The sequence below is a fragment of the Selaginella moellendorffii genome, unplaced genomic scaffold (assembly GCF_000143415.4).
Source record: "Selaginella moellendorffii unplaced genomic scaffold, v1.0 SELMOscaffold_19, whole genome shotgun sequence".
Classification (NCBI taxonomy): Eukaryota; Viridiplantae; Streptophyta; class Lycopodiopsida; order Selaginellales; family Selaginellaceae; genus Selaginella; species Selaginella moellendorffii.
The window spans coordinates 1,016,361-1,033,904 of NW_003314280.1; the positions used below are offsets into that span (position 1 = coordinate 1,016,361).

General features: G+C 46.5%; 2 protein-coding genes and 1 pseudogene across 2 annotated transcripts; 1 reads left to right on the top strand and 2 right to left on the bottom strand.

The window, feature by feature from the left end:
- Positions 1–129: 129 nt before the first annotated feature.
- Positions 130–2,374, top strand: LOC112347117 (pentatricopeptide repeat-containing protein At1g11290, chloroplastic-like). Its single transcript, XM_024677459.1, has 2 exons — positions 130–1,078; positions 1,167–2,374. The coding sequence occupies exons 1-2, from the start codon at positions 130–132 to the stop codon at positions 2,372–2,374; spliced, it is 2,157 nt and encodes a 718-aa protein (XP_024533227.1).
- A 1,015-nt stretch (positions 2,375–3,389) lies between these two features.
- LOC9651318 (centromere protein V) lies at positions 3,390–4,183 on the bottom strand. Its single transcript, XM_002972454.2, has one exon. It carries the CDS (start codon positions 3,951–3,953, stop codon positions 3,543–3,545), a length of 411 nt encoding a protein of 136 aa, XP_002972500.1. The 5' UTR covers positions 3,954–4,183; the 3' UTR covers positions 3,390–3,542.
- Positions 4,184–4,314: 131 nt separating this feature from the next.
- On the bottom strand, positions 4,315–5,181 carry LOC112347135 (annotated as a pseudogene).
- Positions 5,182–17,544: the final 12,363 nt, after the last annotated feature.

The following is a 17,544-nucleotide window of genomic DNA, read 5'->3' on the forward strand; positions in this document are numbered from 1 at the left end:
GGGGCGCTCAAGGCATGCAGCAGCGCCAAGGATGGGAAGATCATCCATGGCAATGCCATCCAGTTTGGAGCGATTGCGAACCTTTACGTGGCCAGTGGTCTGGTTCATATGTACGCTCGATGCGGCAGCATGGTGGATTCGCAGCGGGTCTTCGATGGGATGGTCCAGCACGATGGGGTGTCGTGGAACTCGCTGATTCAAGGCTATGCCACCAATGGGGAAATGCCGAGAGCGTTGGGCATTTTGTCGCTGATGATCTGGGAGAGTGAGAAGAGTTCTTCCGTGATTCCGACACCTCGGACCTTTGTCGCTGCACTCAAGGGGTGTAGCAAGTTGGCGGTGGAAGAAGATGGAAGGCTGGTCAATGGAAAGCTTGTCAAGGTTTCTTCGCTCCAGAAAGTTTCGGAGATTCACTTGGTGGCTGCGAAGTATGGAAGGACAGACTCGACAAGCGTTTTCGTTGGCAACTCGCTGGTGGATTTGTATGCCAAGTGTGGGAGCCTGGAGGATGCTCGTCGGGTGTTTGATCGGATGGATCATCGCGACAGGGTTTCATGGAACGTTTTGATGGCCGGATGTGCTTTTCACGGGGAGGAGGAGGCGAGTTTGGAGCTGTTCGAGCGGATGCTACTCCAGGGCTATGCAGCGAACTCTCGGAGCTTTGTCACGGCACTCAAGGCCTGCTCGAGTCTGGCAGAGAAGGAAGAAGCGATCAAGGGCTCACGGGATGGACAGTTTGTGAAGATTGTGGCTTTGGAGAAAGCTATGGCTATACACTCGCAGGCTGAGAGACTTGGCTTGGATGTTTACATGGCCAGCGCAGTGATCAGTCTATATGCAAGGTGTGGAAGCATCGTGAACGGGCTAAAGGTTTTCGACAGGATGCTGTGCCGTGATCTCGTGATGTGGAACACGATGATTCTCGGGTGTGCCGAGAACCATGACGCGGAGCTCTCTTTGGAACTGTTCGAGGCGATGAGCAAGCATAGCTGTGAAGCTCCGAATGCTCGAACTTTAGTTGCGGTGCTCAAGGCATGCGTATATCTGGCCGAGAAAGAAGAAGAAGCGCAGGAGATTTGTGGGAAGAAGATTAGAGTCATGCTGCTCGAGAGAGGCGGCTTTGCATGCTCGAGCCAAGGCAACCATGGAACTCAATGGCTTTCTAGCTTGCGCTCTCGTCGAGCTGTACTCCAAAAGTGGGAGCTTGGTGGACAGTATGGCCGTGTTCGAAGCTATGGCGCATGATCCAGATGTTACGTTGTGGACTGCTTTGATCACCGGGTGTGCTGACAATGGGGAAGAAGATCTAGCTCTTGAGCTCTTCTCTCAGATGCAAAGTCATGGAGGTTGTGCACCGGACGCTCATAGTTTTGTAGCGGCAATAAGAGCTTGCGGGTCTAGCTTGGCAGCAGCGAAAGAATCCAGGGAGACGAAAGTGCTCGTGTGCATGGAGAGAGGCATGGCTCTCCACATCGAAGCTACGAAACAAGGATTTGTTTCGAACAAGTTCCTGGCCAGCGCTCTAGTCGACATGTACGTGAGATGCTCGAGCATGGACGATGCTCGCAGGGTTTTTGCTGCGATCCAGCGTCCGGAGGTGGCAACTTGGAACACACTGCTTCTGGGATACGTAGAAAGCGGGCAAGGGGAGCTAGCTCTCGAGACTTACGAGCAAATGAAAGCTCGCGGTGGTCTGGAACCGAATGCTTCGACTCTTGGCCTCGCACTGAGGGCCTGTGGAGTGGCGAGAAGATTGGAAACTGGGAAGAGAGTCCATGGTGAGCTATGCAGGAGAGGCCTTGAAAGCGATGCTGTTCTAGCAACGTCGCTCATAGATTTCTACGCAAAGTTTGGCAGTCTAGACAACTCTCGCCAAGTGTTCGACTTGGTTTCTACAAGGGACGTGATCACCTGGAACGCATTGATAGCAGGATGGAGCAGCCAGGGGAGCTACACGAATTCTCTTGCATTGTTCTACGCCATGCAAGACGAGGATCTAAGGCCCAGCAGTGTCACCTTCGTCTCGCTTCTCAACGCTTGCAGCCATGCCGGGATGGTTGAGAGGGCGAGGAAGATCTTTCGTGCAATGGAGGAGTCGTCCAAGTTTGCCGTGACGCCTGGTATCGAGCACTATGGCTGCATGATCGCTGTGCTTTGTCGAGCAAACCAGCTCGATGACGCAGTGGCTATGGTGCGAGGCATGCCTGTGGAAGCCAATGCCGTGGCCTGGACGATCATTCTCAACGAGTGCTGGAAGCGGCAAAACTTGGTGGTGGGAGCGCTTGCATTCGACGCACTACAGAGAATGGGTTTTACCACATCCTCGGCTTTCACCTTGATGACCAGAACTGAAGGAGCTGGACAAAGTTTATAAAGAGACTTCATCTATATCAAACACGTACAAGCAAGCTAGCTGTTTAGCTGGCGAGCCGATCCACATCATCGTGCAGGCCCTGTTTGATAATCAAAGCTCGAGGTTTGCTTTGTATCTTTCCATTTGCTCGAGTAGAAATCTTATCTTGTAAGTTTTTTCTTGGCTTAATTTTCAATTTCTGGTCTTATAGACTCAGCAGCAAGCTGAAAGAAGAAAAGTCAAAGTGAAACACTGAGCACGAGAATTTCAGTCAAGCTGTGTTTTTTATATATGTTTTGATCTTACAAGACAAAACAATGCAGGAGATATACTCTTGTTATTCTCAATTGTCAAAAAAAAAAAAAAAAAAGTGGAGTGCGTGCCTGATCCAAATTTTAGGCCTTCAAACAAGTTCCCTCCCGAGACCTTGATAAGAATGGCTACGAAAATTAGTGTGTTGATTCTTGTTCTTCCTTTCTAACTAATTCATTTTCTTTGAATCGAATTGGATCAAGGGATTTCTTTTTACTATGCTTGACACATATGTCATGATTAGAGCACGCTTTCTCTCCTATGCTCGATCGAGTTCAATGCGTGGGTTGATCCGGGCTGAGTCTTCCATCCTGAAAAACTCTGGTCATGGCGTCGATCGATGCTCAAACTAAAATCTGTTCGTTAATCGATGCAGCTCCTTATGCGGGATCTTAAGTCCTGGACGTCGATGATAGCCTCTTTTGCTTGCCAATGGAGATTCTCGCCGATCCAAGCATGGTCGCCTAGAATGCAATGCTAGCTGCGTATATTAGGAATAAGATTGTGTTACAGTCCGAGATGGAGGAAATTTCTACTGCCATGCCTGGATATTGCAAACCAGAAAAGTCATAGTGGAACACCGTAAGCTGGTCCCGCGGTATTGACTCTATCGCAATTATTTTGTCAATCGTTTTTACCAGTCTCCAGTCTAAAAGTAAAGAAATAACATCAAGAAAAACTCAGAAAAATCATTTAGAAATCACAGTATCTTTCTGAGTTCGTCTGAAATAAAATACGCTCCTCTTAGTGTACATATTTATAGTCAAGGCTTAAAACAACCAGCAACCACCGTTCCTCTGTCTCTGAAACCACAAGGAGTCCAGAAATAATTTATGCGCATACAAGGTTATTGGATTGAACTCCAAGATCCATGACTTCAATTCTCTTCTTTAGACAGCTTGCTTATGTTCGAGGCAGCAAAAGACGCCTCCCAATTCTTTCCATCGAAGCACTTGACTTGGACGTCGCGCAGCGTGCCAGGATCCACACAATGCACAGTCACAGACACCCCGTCCGGATTGGAGCGCGGCTTATAGTAGGAGCAAATCCCACACACCTTGCAAAACAGATGCTTGGCCTGGTGCGTCCCAAACGTGTAGAGCGAGAGCCACTCCTCGGATCCGGGCTGAAGCCGAAACCTGGCCTCAGGAACAATGAAACTCGTGTTCCTTCGCATGGCACAATTGGAGCAATCGCACTCCCACACAACAACGCTGGCCGGGGCATCCACCTCCCACCGCACGCGACCGCAGTGGCAGCCGCCCTTGTGTGTCACAAGGCCCTCCATCGCACAAACACAAGCTCACTAGATCACTGAATTCTCTATACCCGAGGATAACGCTTTTACGGAATTTCCCAACTTTTGCAATAAAAGCCATCACAATCACACCTGATTCTAATGCTTAATTGTGAAAGCTCCTCATATAAATCCTACATACCTTCACATTTTAACAACACTTTGTGGTGCTTACTTGATTAAAGTGAGACCATTTGGAGGTCCCACTTAAAAAGCTGGTCCCGCAGTATTGACTCTATTGCAATTGTTTTGTCATTCGTTCTTACCAGTTTCCAGTCGAAAAGTAAGGAAATAACATCAAGAAAAACTCAGAAAAATCATTTAAAAATCACAGTATCTTTCTGAGTTCATCTGAAATAAAACACGCTCCTCTTAGTGTACATATTCAGAGTCAAGGCTTAAAACAACCAGCAACCACCGGTCCTCTGTCTCTCAAACCACAAGGAGTCCAGAAATAATTTATGCGCATACAAAGTTATTGGATTGAACTAATGGCTAATGTCCAAGATCCATGACTTCAATTCTCTCCTTTAGACAGCTTGCTTGTGTCCGAGGCAGCAAAAGACGCGTCATTCTTTCCGTCGAAGCACTTGACTTGGACGTCGCGCAGCGTGCCAGGATCCACACAATGCACAGTCACAGCCACCACGTCCGGATTGATGCGCGGCTTAAAGTAGGAGCAAATCCCACACACCTTGCAAAACAGATGCTTGGCCTGGTGCGTCCCAAACGTGTAGAGCGAGAGCCACTCCTCGGAGCCGGGCTGAAGCCGAAACCTGGCCTCGGGAACAATGAAATGCGTGTTCCTTCGCATGGCACAATTGGAGCAATTGCACTCCCACACAACAACGCTGGCCGGGGCGTCCACCTCCCACCGCACGCGGCCGCAGTGGCAGCCGCCCTTGTGTGTCACAAGGCCCTCCATCGCTCTAGATCCACAAACACAAGCTCACTAGATCACTGAATTCTCTATACCTGAGGATAACGATGCCAAAATGAGAACAGTGTGTACCTATGGACTCTTTTTTTATCTTTAGTATGATGACGCCGACCTCGAATCGCGATGAGCAGTATGAGCTACGTCGGTACGATCGGCCTCGTCGAGGGCTCCGGTAGGGAGAGTAGCCAGGCGACGCTGAGCGTTCCCTTCTGCCACGAGAAGATGGGGAGTATCCCCTCCTTGAAGAATGCCTGTACTCGCTGCGTCTCCTTGAGTAGGCTGTCGAAATCAAACATGGAAGTCATCAAAGAGACGTAAGAAAAAAGGAAAGAAACAGAGGCTTGAGAAGCGAAGGAACTTACAGACTTCTCCTATGCAATGTGGCAATTTCTCAGAGAGGCCAAGTTTTTCAGGAACCCAGCTATCTGGGTTCAAATCCTGGCAATGGATGCAAGATTTTCCTTTTCTTTTCCATCTGATTCAATTCACCGCAGTTTCAATTAGCATTCATGGCGTGGAACACCAAAACTCGTGCATGAGTGCTGTGTGGTGTGGATGTAAGAGCAACCTCAACAGCTTTGCAGCATGTCCAGGAGAGAGGATTTTTAACCCAATTTTCAGTACTGATTTCCTTTGAAATTATTCAGAGATGAAGTAGTTTCACAACACCCATTATGAAGCACCAAAACATTTGGAAGTGCTTTGTTACAATGTTCGCACCTACGGTGAGAATATATAAAGATAGAATTGCTTAACCCTGGCCCCCGTCATGTCTATCACGCGTTAAGTCGGTGCGTTTCATGGCTGGATTTGACATTTCCATTCGTTAAGTCGGCGTGTTCCATGGCTGGATTTCGTTAAGTCACAGCGGCTTCGCTCCATCCATGGCAGCTTGTCGCTAAGTTCTTGAGCTAGAATAATGCACCATCTTTGTTAAAATGCAGAGAAACAGTCTGTATGTCTTGCTATTTAACTATTACTTATTGGAGTCTTCCACCACGTAAGCGCTGAGATTTTCCATGATGTATATTTTAACATAGTGGATTGATATTGGAGCGAACAAGGAGTTGTTGGAACTTGGGCATTGCATCAGACCCATCTTGAAACACAAACCAAAGAGACTTTTTTATGAAGTCCAGATTTAAGAAAAGAATCAACGTGAATCCCCCACTAGATACAACAGTTTAGAAATCCTTTTTCACCAGACCAAGCAGCATCCATATCTGGGTTTGCTTTCAAGGCCACCTCGCACAAAGCTCTTCTTCTTCTCGCAGAACTCCCTAGAACTTGCTCTGAGACATCACTTTGAAGTGTTTGTAAAGCAGCTTTTCCTCACTCAATAACTTATATGGTGAGGACCATCATTTGCTTGGACATATACAACAGGCAATGTTATTGGTAGGTTTTCACTGCCAAACTGCTGAAGTTCATCGTGGGCACCTCGGTCACCGGCGTCACGGGCAGCACCTGGATGCCCAGCCGGACCTCCAGCCACTCGGGCGGACCGAACCAGAGAGCCGTGTCGCGCTTGTTGGCCCAGAGCACCCCGATCATCCGGTTGCGCGCCACAAACTCGGCCTCGTACAGCTCGCTGCCCAGCGGTACGCGACTGCACGGCGTGCGTCTCGAAGGCCACCAGCGTGACGCCGAGCTCGGCCAGCGCCGCGTCGTGGAAGGCGGAGCCCAGCAGCGACGCCGCATAGTACGAGTTGACGGCCTCGCTGGTGCTCTCCTGGTTGCGGCCCTCGGCGAAGTTCTTGAGCCACGAGTGCATGAGCCAGTGGTGATCGTTGTACATTCCAAGGCCAAAGTCGGCACCACTGTTGGCAGCACCGTCGCTGCTCCCCACTGGCGATCGTAGCCAATGCTGTTACTCATGTTTAGATTGACAGCGTGGTTACTGTCCAGCCACTGCGCGAGCGAGCTCCTCAAGGTGCCGGCAATCCTCCCTGTCAAGTCGGGCCTGGCCACCTCCTCGGCTATGAGCGCGAGCCGCGCAGCACGGGCAGCGGCCTTGCCGAAGAAGTACGTGGACGAGTTCACTATGACGCCCGGGAGGTCATATAAGGCATACAAGGCCATCTGGAGTGGCAGAGGTGATGGCATGATCAAGTACGTGATAGGGACTCCTAGTTTTGTCAAGAGCGTTAGTAACCACTGCAGTTGGTTATCTTTATTACAAAGCATCAATGCTATGGAGATGGCTTAAACTCAAGACACTCAGTGTCACTAAATAAAAGTTCTAAAGCAAACTGGAGCTGATATATTATTTTTCTTTTTGTTTTCTTCTGGGTGGGAAGAAATAAGAAGAAAAGATGGAGACTTTGTGCATTTATGCAAATTGGAAATCTCAACAGATGGCATGTTGTGGAATGGAAAGTAATATTGCATTCAACCATTTTGTTTAAGGATTTGAGTCAATTCTTTTGAACCTGAATTTCTTTTTATCTGTAAGAGTCTTAACCATGTTGGTTTCACCAAGAACCAGTATATGCTCCTGTGTGGGGAACGATTTGTGAAGGCCCCTTGTAAAGTGCTGCGTGAGGCGTTCATTTTGGCATACATCAAGGATCCTAAGGCTCTTGCGTCGCTTGAGGATTTTGAAAGCGAGGAAGATGTTGAAATGGTTCTATGGTTGAGGACTGAGACGGTGCACATAGTTGTGGACTATGCGAACTTGATGGTTTGCGATCGAAGTAAGAGCCTTTGGTCGCAAAGGTGAAGGCTCCGGTTCCCAGGCTGTCACAAACAACCACCCAAACGTTGGTGTGTTATCCAGGGAGATTCCGAAGAAGCTTCAGTAGGAAAACTTCCGAGTTTAAATTCAGTCCGGTTTTGTGTTTGTTTCTCGCTCTGCAGGAGGATGAAGCTGTCGCTTACTTGAAGCATACATCAGGCAAAACCGAAGAGGTGTGTCAATTACGTGCAAGGAGGATCCATCATTATACTGGCTGGGTGCCGGGGCTGCTTTCGCAATACCTGACGAAAAAATGCGTAGTCAAGCAGACTAGGAGACTGTTTCGGATGCTTTGCATTCGGACGACGAGGTTCTCACAGCTGTCGCAGAAGGGCGTTTGAAATACGAGCTGTCAGATGCTTTGGATTCCGGGTGCTACTTCTGAGGGCAAGATGGCAAGGGCCGCTGCTTGGCACCATCAATGCTGCATGGCCGCTAGAGAAATCCTCGATTTCATTCGTTATGAAATATCAATTAAATTCCTTTCACATATGCACGTGACGTGGCAATCTTGGCTTATGTGGCAAGTGATGTGCCACATCACTTGCCGGAGGACACTTGGTTTTTTTAATTTCTTTTTCTTTCGTCTAAACTTTGCTATGCAGGTTACTTTGGGAACGCCTAAGTCGATTACAAACAATAGATGGCCTTCTCTTGGTACGAATTGGAAGGCAGAAGAGTACATAAAGTTTGTCCTGCTACAGACGACAGTTGTGGCTCTCGAAACAGAGACTCGCTGGAGGCTCTGGAGGAGAGAGGCAGCATCCAGGTATTGAAATCCAGTACCTCCGATCTGATCTTTTGGCCACCATGGCGATTCCAAGTCCTTAGCTGCCGCTGCATGCTCTGCGGGTATTGGAGCTCCGATCAACATTGCTGATGAAGAGGTGGATTGCGATGAAGAGGTGAATGAAGAGGTGAATCTGGATGAAGAGGTTTTAAATGTGGTGACCAAGCAGGATGCCGGTGATGCAAATTCCTGACAACAAAAGTTGGAATTTCATATTTCTACGATAAGAACAGGTTTTGTTTGTGATCATGACAATCTCGTCCATACTCATATTTTTATGCAGGTATCAACTCAGATTTCCTCCTGTAAAGAGAACGGCCCAGGAGATGCTAGCAGCGATTGATCAATCAAAAAATACAAAGGACTTGACAAAAGTAAAGAGGACATACTAACAGCTGCTGGACTGAGTGGAGAGTCAATCTTATGGAGGCTCCATCATCTATACTCCTTCAATCCTATCTCAGTTTCTCATAGATCCCATGCGCCGACTTTGCTTGAACCTTTTCAAAATATTTTGCGATTACTTGCTTTCGCTCACGACCATGAAGGATGGTATTGATTCTGCTCTGGAGAAGGTATGATCCTTGGTTTTTTTATTTCTTTTTCTTTCGTCTAAACTTTGCTATGCAGGTTACTTTTGCAGCGCCTAAGTCGATTACAAACAATAGATGGCCTTCTCTTGGTACGAATTGGAAGGCGGAAGAGTACATAAAGTTCGTCCTGTTACATACGACAGTTGTGGCTCTCGACACAGAGACTCGCGATATTGGTTGTATAATCATGGACATAGCACATCTCTGCTTTGTGAATTCGAAAGTCTATGGCTGGAGCAACGCCGATCGTACCACAGTTCAGAGGCTTTTAGTAGCTGCAAGAATAAAAAATCCTGGATTTGGTGCCACGACTGGAGCATTGCAGCATATGATTGGTGTGTTTGAGACCTTCTCCTGTTAGTGCTACAATGAATGTGTTTTCTTTTTACCAGGTGTGGAACTAGTCAATGATATTTCTCGACATGGTAGTCATTTGAGGTATTGGAGCTGGGAGTTTGAGAGGTGTGTTAAAACGTTTCTCAAAGTTCCGCCTAACAACAAGGACGAAGAATTATCACACTTTACTATGCTCGCATGACATAAGAAACTAGACGAAGATCAGGTGTGTTCTAGCTTTCTTGAGTGTGTTTTGCTTAGCTTTTACCATCTAACTCCTACAGCTTATACCGTCCAATCGAAACTCTAGACTTTATCAAAACTCCGTGATAAAGCCTGACGTTCCAAGCAAGCTGATCACCACTAGTTGTTTGAAGACATCGTCGATTGTTAAAGCTCGTGAGCTCTGGGAGCAAGGACGAAACATTTCTGATGAGATTTCTTTGCACCTGCTTGTAAAAGGTAAGAAAAACACTGATGTTTTAGACTGACTTCCAATCTAAATGCTTTCAGGCGTAGTTATTGGGAAGGCAGTTTTGGAATTCAGAGTTATTCCTGGCGTTTCAAGCGGTCCAAGTTTTTAGAAAGGTCTTTTACGAGCAGCGAGCAGCAGCGAGCAGTAGGAAGCAGCAATGAGCAGCAGGGAGCAGTAGGGAGCAGTAGGGAGCAGCAGCAGGCAGCAGCAAGCAGCAGGGAGGAACTTGGCAGCGCACTCCAGATGGCGCCAGCCAGGCATGAGATGACGATGAGCATGGAGTTGGCGGTGGACAAGGTGCTCAGCCTGAGGTGCTAGCAGGAGGAGAGCAGTGGCAAGGTGGTGGTGGCAGAGGAGGAGGAGCCTGATGTGGCTCAGCAGCTAGCAGCAGCAAGTGAGCCAGCAGCAGTGAGCAGCCCAGCAGCAGTGAGCAGCCAGCAGTAGAGAGCGGCACAAGCAGCAGCAGCGAGCTAGCTTGTAATTGAGCAAATCAATTCAATTAACGATTCAGATTTTTTTGATGATGTGGCATTTTATTGTCCACATAGGTAGTGATGTGTTAATTTAATGTGGCAATAGGCAATGTTATTGTGTAATTTAAAATTTTCACATATAAAGCTAAAATTAATTATAAATGAATTTGTGATGAAGTTTTAAAAAATTCATAAGTGTTTCATTTTAATTTCATTCATTGTGATAATTAATTTTTCTCTAGTGGGCAACACAAGTTTACTTTTATTCTAGCCCTATATTTCCATGGGGAATGAAAACAAACAAGATTTTCAAGATGGTGTTAGTTATATTGTTATAACATTGATGCCAACCATATAAAGCGGGTTAAAGACACTATAGTGACTAAATCTAATGCAATATCTAAAGAATGGTTAATTGTTAATATGGTCACACTCACCTTAGATGAGATTGAAAACCTTGAGAAATCCACTTTCAATCTTGAAAGGAGAGTTGGAGACATGAGTGACAGAACTAAGATTATTCCCATAAAGCTGTATAAAAAACTAACAAAAGAAGGTAAGGTAGTTAAATTTATTGATACTATCTCCAAGCAGAAGTAAGGTTAAATAAGTTATGCTTAAATGAGATTCTCTACATGAAGTACATCACTGCGCTTGCAAAGGAATATATAGTCAAAATAGATGGTGGAGTACACAATTGCCATTCAAGACTTTCCTTCTTGCATATGTTTAGACTTTATGAAGTGCGAAGAATATGGGAAGGCATATACTCTTTACAAGCATATGTATTACATCTTTATTAATATCTTACACTAGAATTCTAAAATAGATATTAATATATACTAAGCAAGCTTTACTATTGTTGAGTTGCAGAAAACTTTTGGAGCTAACTAAATTTTCTAAGACTATCAATGTTTATTCTCTATCAATAATATAAACTTATTATACTTTATATAATTAATTTTTTTTTTCATTTTACTTTTCATTTGATATACTTGCAAGTGTTCTTCTGTAATACTACCTATAGTATTCGTGTGTCTTTACCATCTCAAAAAATATTTCATGGTAGTTTTTCGGGTGTGTGATGTTGGATGTATCGCGAAAGCATATATACTATCATATTGATCATCGTTATTGTTTCCTTCAGAAGCCAGAAACATATAGGGCATTTCTTGAAAGTCACAAAATTGCAGTTCTTTAAAACAAGTAAAAAAACTTTTTTTTTCACCCAATTTGTAGTGCCCTTTGTTTGTAGCGCATGTGATTTTTACCCTCTATCATATGGTGATTTACCATAGGATAACCACGAAGCGGAACCTAAACCTTCCATGTGCCACATGTCACATGCCACGTGCCATGTGTCACATGCCATATGCTACATGTCCAAAGGATAGCAAAGTGGAATTTGAGTTTTAGAGCCTTGGGCCACTGAATGAAGGAACGGAGCTAAACTCTAAAGCATGGAGCTAAGAAGCAATAGAACCAAAGCATAGAGTGACTCTCGAGCATTCAGTTTAAAAAGTGAAGGGACATGAGCACAGAGTGATTTAGAATAGTCCTAGAGCATTCAACATCCCAATGCCAAGACCAATATGCAAAATGGAGCCAAATGGAGTCTGACACTATTTTAGCATATTAGTGGCCTAATGTGAGGATATAAGTATTCCACCAACTAGCATGGTATGAACTTGGGCTTAGACCCAAGTTGGACGTAGAACAAGGATAGACACAAAAATGGGAGTTAGACTATACCTTAGGTTGATCAGCCATGCCCACTATTCCTACTATATATTTGGAACCCCCTATAAACCCCCTCCCCCCTGAAGAACACACACTTTGGGCTTCCATCCTTAGCCATCCTTAGTACTAGGAGTTAGTCTCTAAGACCAACTCAAAACTTACTAAATATGGAATGTCCCTAGATTGTGAATTTGGATATGGGACGAACACTATTGTGCTCAGGACAATCTCTACATTTCGTAGATATGCCAAATTAACAAATTTAAACACTTTCCATAATTATGTGAGACACAAAATCCCTAGGCCCCAAAGTGGAGCCGGAAGGGTGCCATGTGGTAGTGGCCAAAAAGAAAGCCAAACTAGCATAGCACGTTTGGACTAAAAGCTCTGACTTAATAGGTCAAGAGCGGGAGTGGAACTCCTAACAAAGTGCTCGAGGAATGAGCACGGAGCAAGCAATAAGCAAGGCTCTAAACAGGGACCCAAAAAGGACTAACACATGACACGTGGAAGAGTCCGAGATGGAGTCCAAGACGGAGTCCGAGATGGAGTCCGAGATGGACCCGAGATGGAGTCCAAGATGGACCCGAGATGGAGTCCGAGATGGACCCGAGATGGAGTCCGAGATGGACCCGAGATGGAGTCCGAGATGGAGTCCGAGATGGACCCGAGATGGAGTCCAAGATGGACCGAGACGGAGTCCGAGATGGAGTCCGAGAAGGACCCGAGATGGAGTCTGAGGTCGAGACCGAGACCGGGACCTAGACCGAGACCGAGACCGAGACCGAGACCGAGACCGAGACCGAGACCGAGACTGGGACCGAGACCGAGACCGAGACCGGGACCGAGATCGAGACCGGGACCGAGATCGAGACCGAGACCGAGGCCCAGGCCGAGTCCGAGCCCGAGTCTGAGTCTGAGTCCGAGTCCGAGTTCGAGTCTGAGAGGGTGAAAGCCCAAAGCGTTTGTCTCCCAGACCCTAGGGGGTTTGGTGAGCTCCAAAAGTATAGTAAGGGGGAGGATTGCAGTGGAGCCAATTTGGCCAGGAAAGGTCAGTTTGGCCCAGGAAGGCTAGACCCAGTGTTGGGAGATGAACTGACCACTGGGAAGTTCAAGACTAGAGTGAATACGGACCGACAAGCAGGGTAGCTTGGTGAAGTGTTCAAGAGCCGGCTCTAGTTCCCCCGGGAGATTGACTGGCCGATGCTCCCAGTCCAAGTGTGGGTGGCACTACCTACTTGGATACCTGGTGTGGCTCAACGGAACTTCGCTCTAAGCCCATGGCTAGAGCACCTAAAGGCAGAAGGTGGGGAGAGTACCCACAAGGCTCGCGTAGGGCCACGGTGTTCCGAAATGTTGTCCCGAAGTCCCAAATGGGGAAAGGAGGAGGAGCGGTCCTCTAGTGTAGTGACTACGGATACAGTCACATGGTGAGGAAGTCCCAGAGGACAAAGGGACTTAGTGGCCGAGCCTGTGGGCCTTAATCTAGTGGCAGTGTTGGTGAACATGGCCATGGATGGAAAAGGGACTTGGTAGGAACTGACAAAGGGATGTTAGGGAAGGCTATTCCCCATGTCTATGGGCATCCCAAGGATGCTAAGGAGTGGATCTGGGATGACCACTCGTGGACAGATGGCCCAGTCTTGGAGAGACGGGATTGTGACACAAGTGGTATTGGACCACCAATACGGCAAAGATGAATGGGCATGGCCTTAGCGTAACGGGCCGAGATGTCAGTGGTACCTTTGGGTGTCGGTCTTGGGACTGGACACGTGGAGCACTTGGGCCAAGCGTAAGGGAGGAGTGGCATGGATGCCATTCTCAGTACTAGCAAGCCCCAAGTCCTGAATTAGACTCAAGGAGGTTGTGAATGAGACTCCTCCAAGTGGTCAGAGATGTGGTTAAGTGACTAAAGTAGAATGGAAAATTTAGTCGCTTACAATTTGGTATCGGAGCTATTCTTTAGTCCGGCTTTTATTGGTGCTGAAGTATATCACGACGAGTGTTGGCATCGGAAGGTCCTAGTGGGCCTATTTTTGAGGAGTAGCAAGTCGGGAAGACATGGCTCTCCACTACAGTTCACGGGTGAACTTGTAGGCAAGGTGGTGGATAGAAAAAGGCCAATAATGGAATGACTTTGGGATCTTGGGAACAGTGTAAGGCTTTCCTCATTGAGTGAGGATGTGATCCAGATGAGCGTTTGATGTAGCAAACGGGCTAACATACTTGTGGTAAACAACTATAGTTGGGATCACGGGAAAGATGCAGACTCCAAAACAATAAAGGAGTCACAAGATTACCCTCACATAGTTGAGGCTAGTGCTCATAACTTTAAGACCGGAATTGATGACCATGGAAGGTCAAATACAAAAGAGGACACAAGTCCTCGAAATGGTAACCGGGGCTACCTCTAATAAATGCTGGAACAACCCAAGGAGTTAGGGGTGTACTCAGAGGATGAGTTGGTATTCTCATCACATGGACAAGTGGTCATAAGGGGCAAAAGGTTGCCCCAAGAGAACAAATCAAATGTCAGAGTAACACTTGCAAAGATGGTCCTTGTGAGTAGGACTTAAATACAATAAGTTGTATTCCAGTGAGTTAGCACCTCAAAGGTAAGACCTCACGGGTCGACGGATGATAAAGTCCAAAAAGCTGGATGACTCAAATAAGAGTTAAGGAATAATCCTAAGGGATTGGTTGAAACATTTGGACTGAGGTGTATGGTGCCCCATGAGGTATAGAGAGGATTATAAGATCCAAGTATGAGAACAATAGGTATCTCATTGATAGCAGAATGTGCCATACTAAAGTTGTGGGAAAGATGTTCTCAGAAGAAAGCAACTTTGGCCCAGAGTTGGGTGCAAACACTATGGTGCGGTGCTAACGGATAGTTAGTATGAGGAACAACCATATTGGTCTTGGCAAAGACCTAGACACTAATAAGTAGTGTCATAAGGATAGGCTCATGGGGCCAATGGTGTGGAGACACCAAATGTGCCAATATGTGATACCTTGAGGTTATGTTGGTGGGTTCATAAGAACCCCTTGCCAAAGGGAATCCCAATAGAAATGGGAATGGCATAACCTAAGCTGGAAGGCATGTGGTAGAGTGTGGTGACCAAAACAATGATGGAGGTGTGGAAGCACCAGCAATGGGTTATAGGACTTGACAACTATGAGGCAATTAAGCAAAAGGTGCAAGATAATTTGTTAAACTGGTAAAAGGTAGTTACCCAAGACTTCTTAATGGCATAAGGAAGTTAGACATACCCTTATAGGGGATAAATTGCTTATGTTGTGATATAATAAGTCAATGTTGAAAAGGGGAATGCTCATTGTCAAAGAGGCCATCATTGGGACACCCAAACACTCTAGAACACCCGGAGGTGGTGTTTGATGTCGCGAGGGCAATAGATAAGGCCCAAGGGACTAAGTCCCTAGTGAATGATGGATAGAAAGTGCTATCCAAATGTCCAAGGTTGCGAAGATGGGAGAAGACAGTGTACCCGAATTGGACAAAGCCAAAAATAGAATTTTGGCAAGGCTAGTGATGGGCATGTAAGGGCCCATAAACAACAACGTTAATCCCGGTATGTGGGATTATAAAGTGAGCATACCTGGATTGAGGAACCACTCCCTAGGCTATCGAGTTGGTTCATCCCTAAGAATATTTGCTAAAGCATGATAGAAAGTGCAAAGCTATCCTCCTAGTCTGGAGGAGAATGACCGAAGGAAATGTGTGAGGCCAAAAGCAAGTAGTGAAGGGATAGAACCAAACCATAGGAATCGAAGAGCATGACCAAGGTTGATTATGTCAGTTGGGAGTGGAGAATCAAGTGGGCGCTCGAAGCATGTTGTTACTAGCAACCGTGGGTCATGAAGAGTCTAGAGCATGGAATTGTCTATACTAGGCTATATGGCAATTGGAAAGCTTGCGAAAGGAGAGGCCTAAGCAAGCTAAGGGACAAAGTCCCTTCAAGGTTCCCAAGGACAATTCTAGGTAGCTTAATACCTAGAAAGCCAAGCATAAATGGTTCCTAAAGCACGCGAAATTAGAGTGGCGCAGTAGAAGCATGATCTTGAAGCTAGCCATGAGGCGAGGCTATCAAGGTTGGGGAAGTGGTTCCCGAGTGTTTAAAGAGAGGGTTTTGAACAAAAGTCAATGGTTAAGGACTTTCATGCTTATGCATGAACCATGTTACGGGGGCTGGATGACTTGCTAAGTGAGATTGGCAAACTAGGGGGACAAATCCCTTAGTGGAAGGTGCTAACTTCAAAAAGGGTGGCCCATGGGGCCGAGCATGGAGGAGTCCATGCATGATCACAGACTTGTCAAGTGAGAGGACTTGGCAGTGCGGAGGAACTAGGTTCCTAAGCTGTGATCTATAGCGCGCTTTAACTATAAGTTGGTGCACCGGCGTGGGGAGTCACGCCAGGCATCTTGGATGATGCCTTCTGTAGATGCATATACGGAGGTTGGGTTCGAGTCTCAACCCTCTAGTGCTTGGGTTCGAGTCCCAAATCACTAGGGCATGGTGATGGTTTGGAATATGAGGACACTCATATTTTGGTGGTCATGGACTCTCAATGAGGAGATTGGCTTGGGCACACCGCCAAGCGGGGGATGCCCCGGAGTCGTGATGCATGGTTAGATTGCTTAGAGTGAAAGCTTGGCATATCTAACTTGAACACTTTGGTGCAAAGGGCACCAATGACGTGGTGAATGAGATGGGGGCACCCAATCTCAGTTGCTATGGATCCTTGGCCGAAAGAGCTGGCTTGGGCGCACTGCCAAGTGTGGGGGATGCCCCCGGGGTCATAGTCAACAACTTAGAAGGGTCTGGAAGACCTAGTTCCTATTGATAAACCTATTAAAGGGTCAAGATGAGATCACTTGGCTAAACAAGGACAAAGTCTTTGTTTGGGTTAAAGAATATGATTCCTAGTTCAAAGTGTTGATTTAAACTATTGATAAAGGTGTGGCTTGGTCAAGGTGACCAAGTGGGAAGAACACCTAAGGGAGGTGAGCTATGTCAATGCTATAGCATAGTAAGTTCGAGAAAAGTAGTCTTTATAAGAGATCCAAGGGAGGGTCTCAAAAAGTTGGGCTGTGGATAGAGCCCACAGCAGAAAATGTTAAAAAGACGTACTAAGGGTGAACACCCTTTGGACTTGACAAAGCAAAGTGTTTGCTATGGAACTGAAAGGAAACCTCGAAAATGGAGGTAAAGATCCTATGTTGTTGGGTGCAACAATCAAGGATAGGAGCAAAAGACTAGTGGCTAAGAAAAGAGCCATGGGAATCATGGGAAAGAAACCAAATGGCAAAGTTAGGCCGAGAACACTAACGTGTTGGGTGCTAACAGATTGTGGGAAAGGCAATGTTTCCCCAAGGATGGATTCCCAACCGCTCCGATTTGGCAAAAGGTGGATGCTCCAAAGGGGGGAGCGGTAAAGTAGCCAAATAATAGGGTTGTGGGCAGCCCTAGCACCAA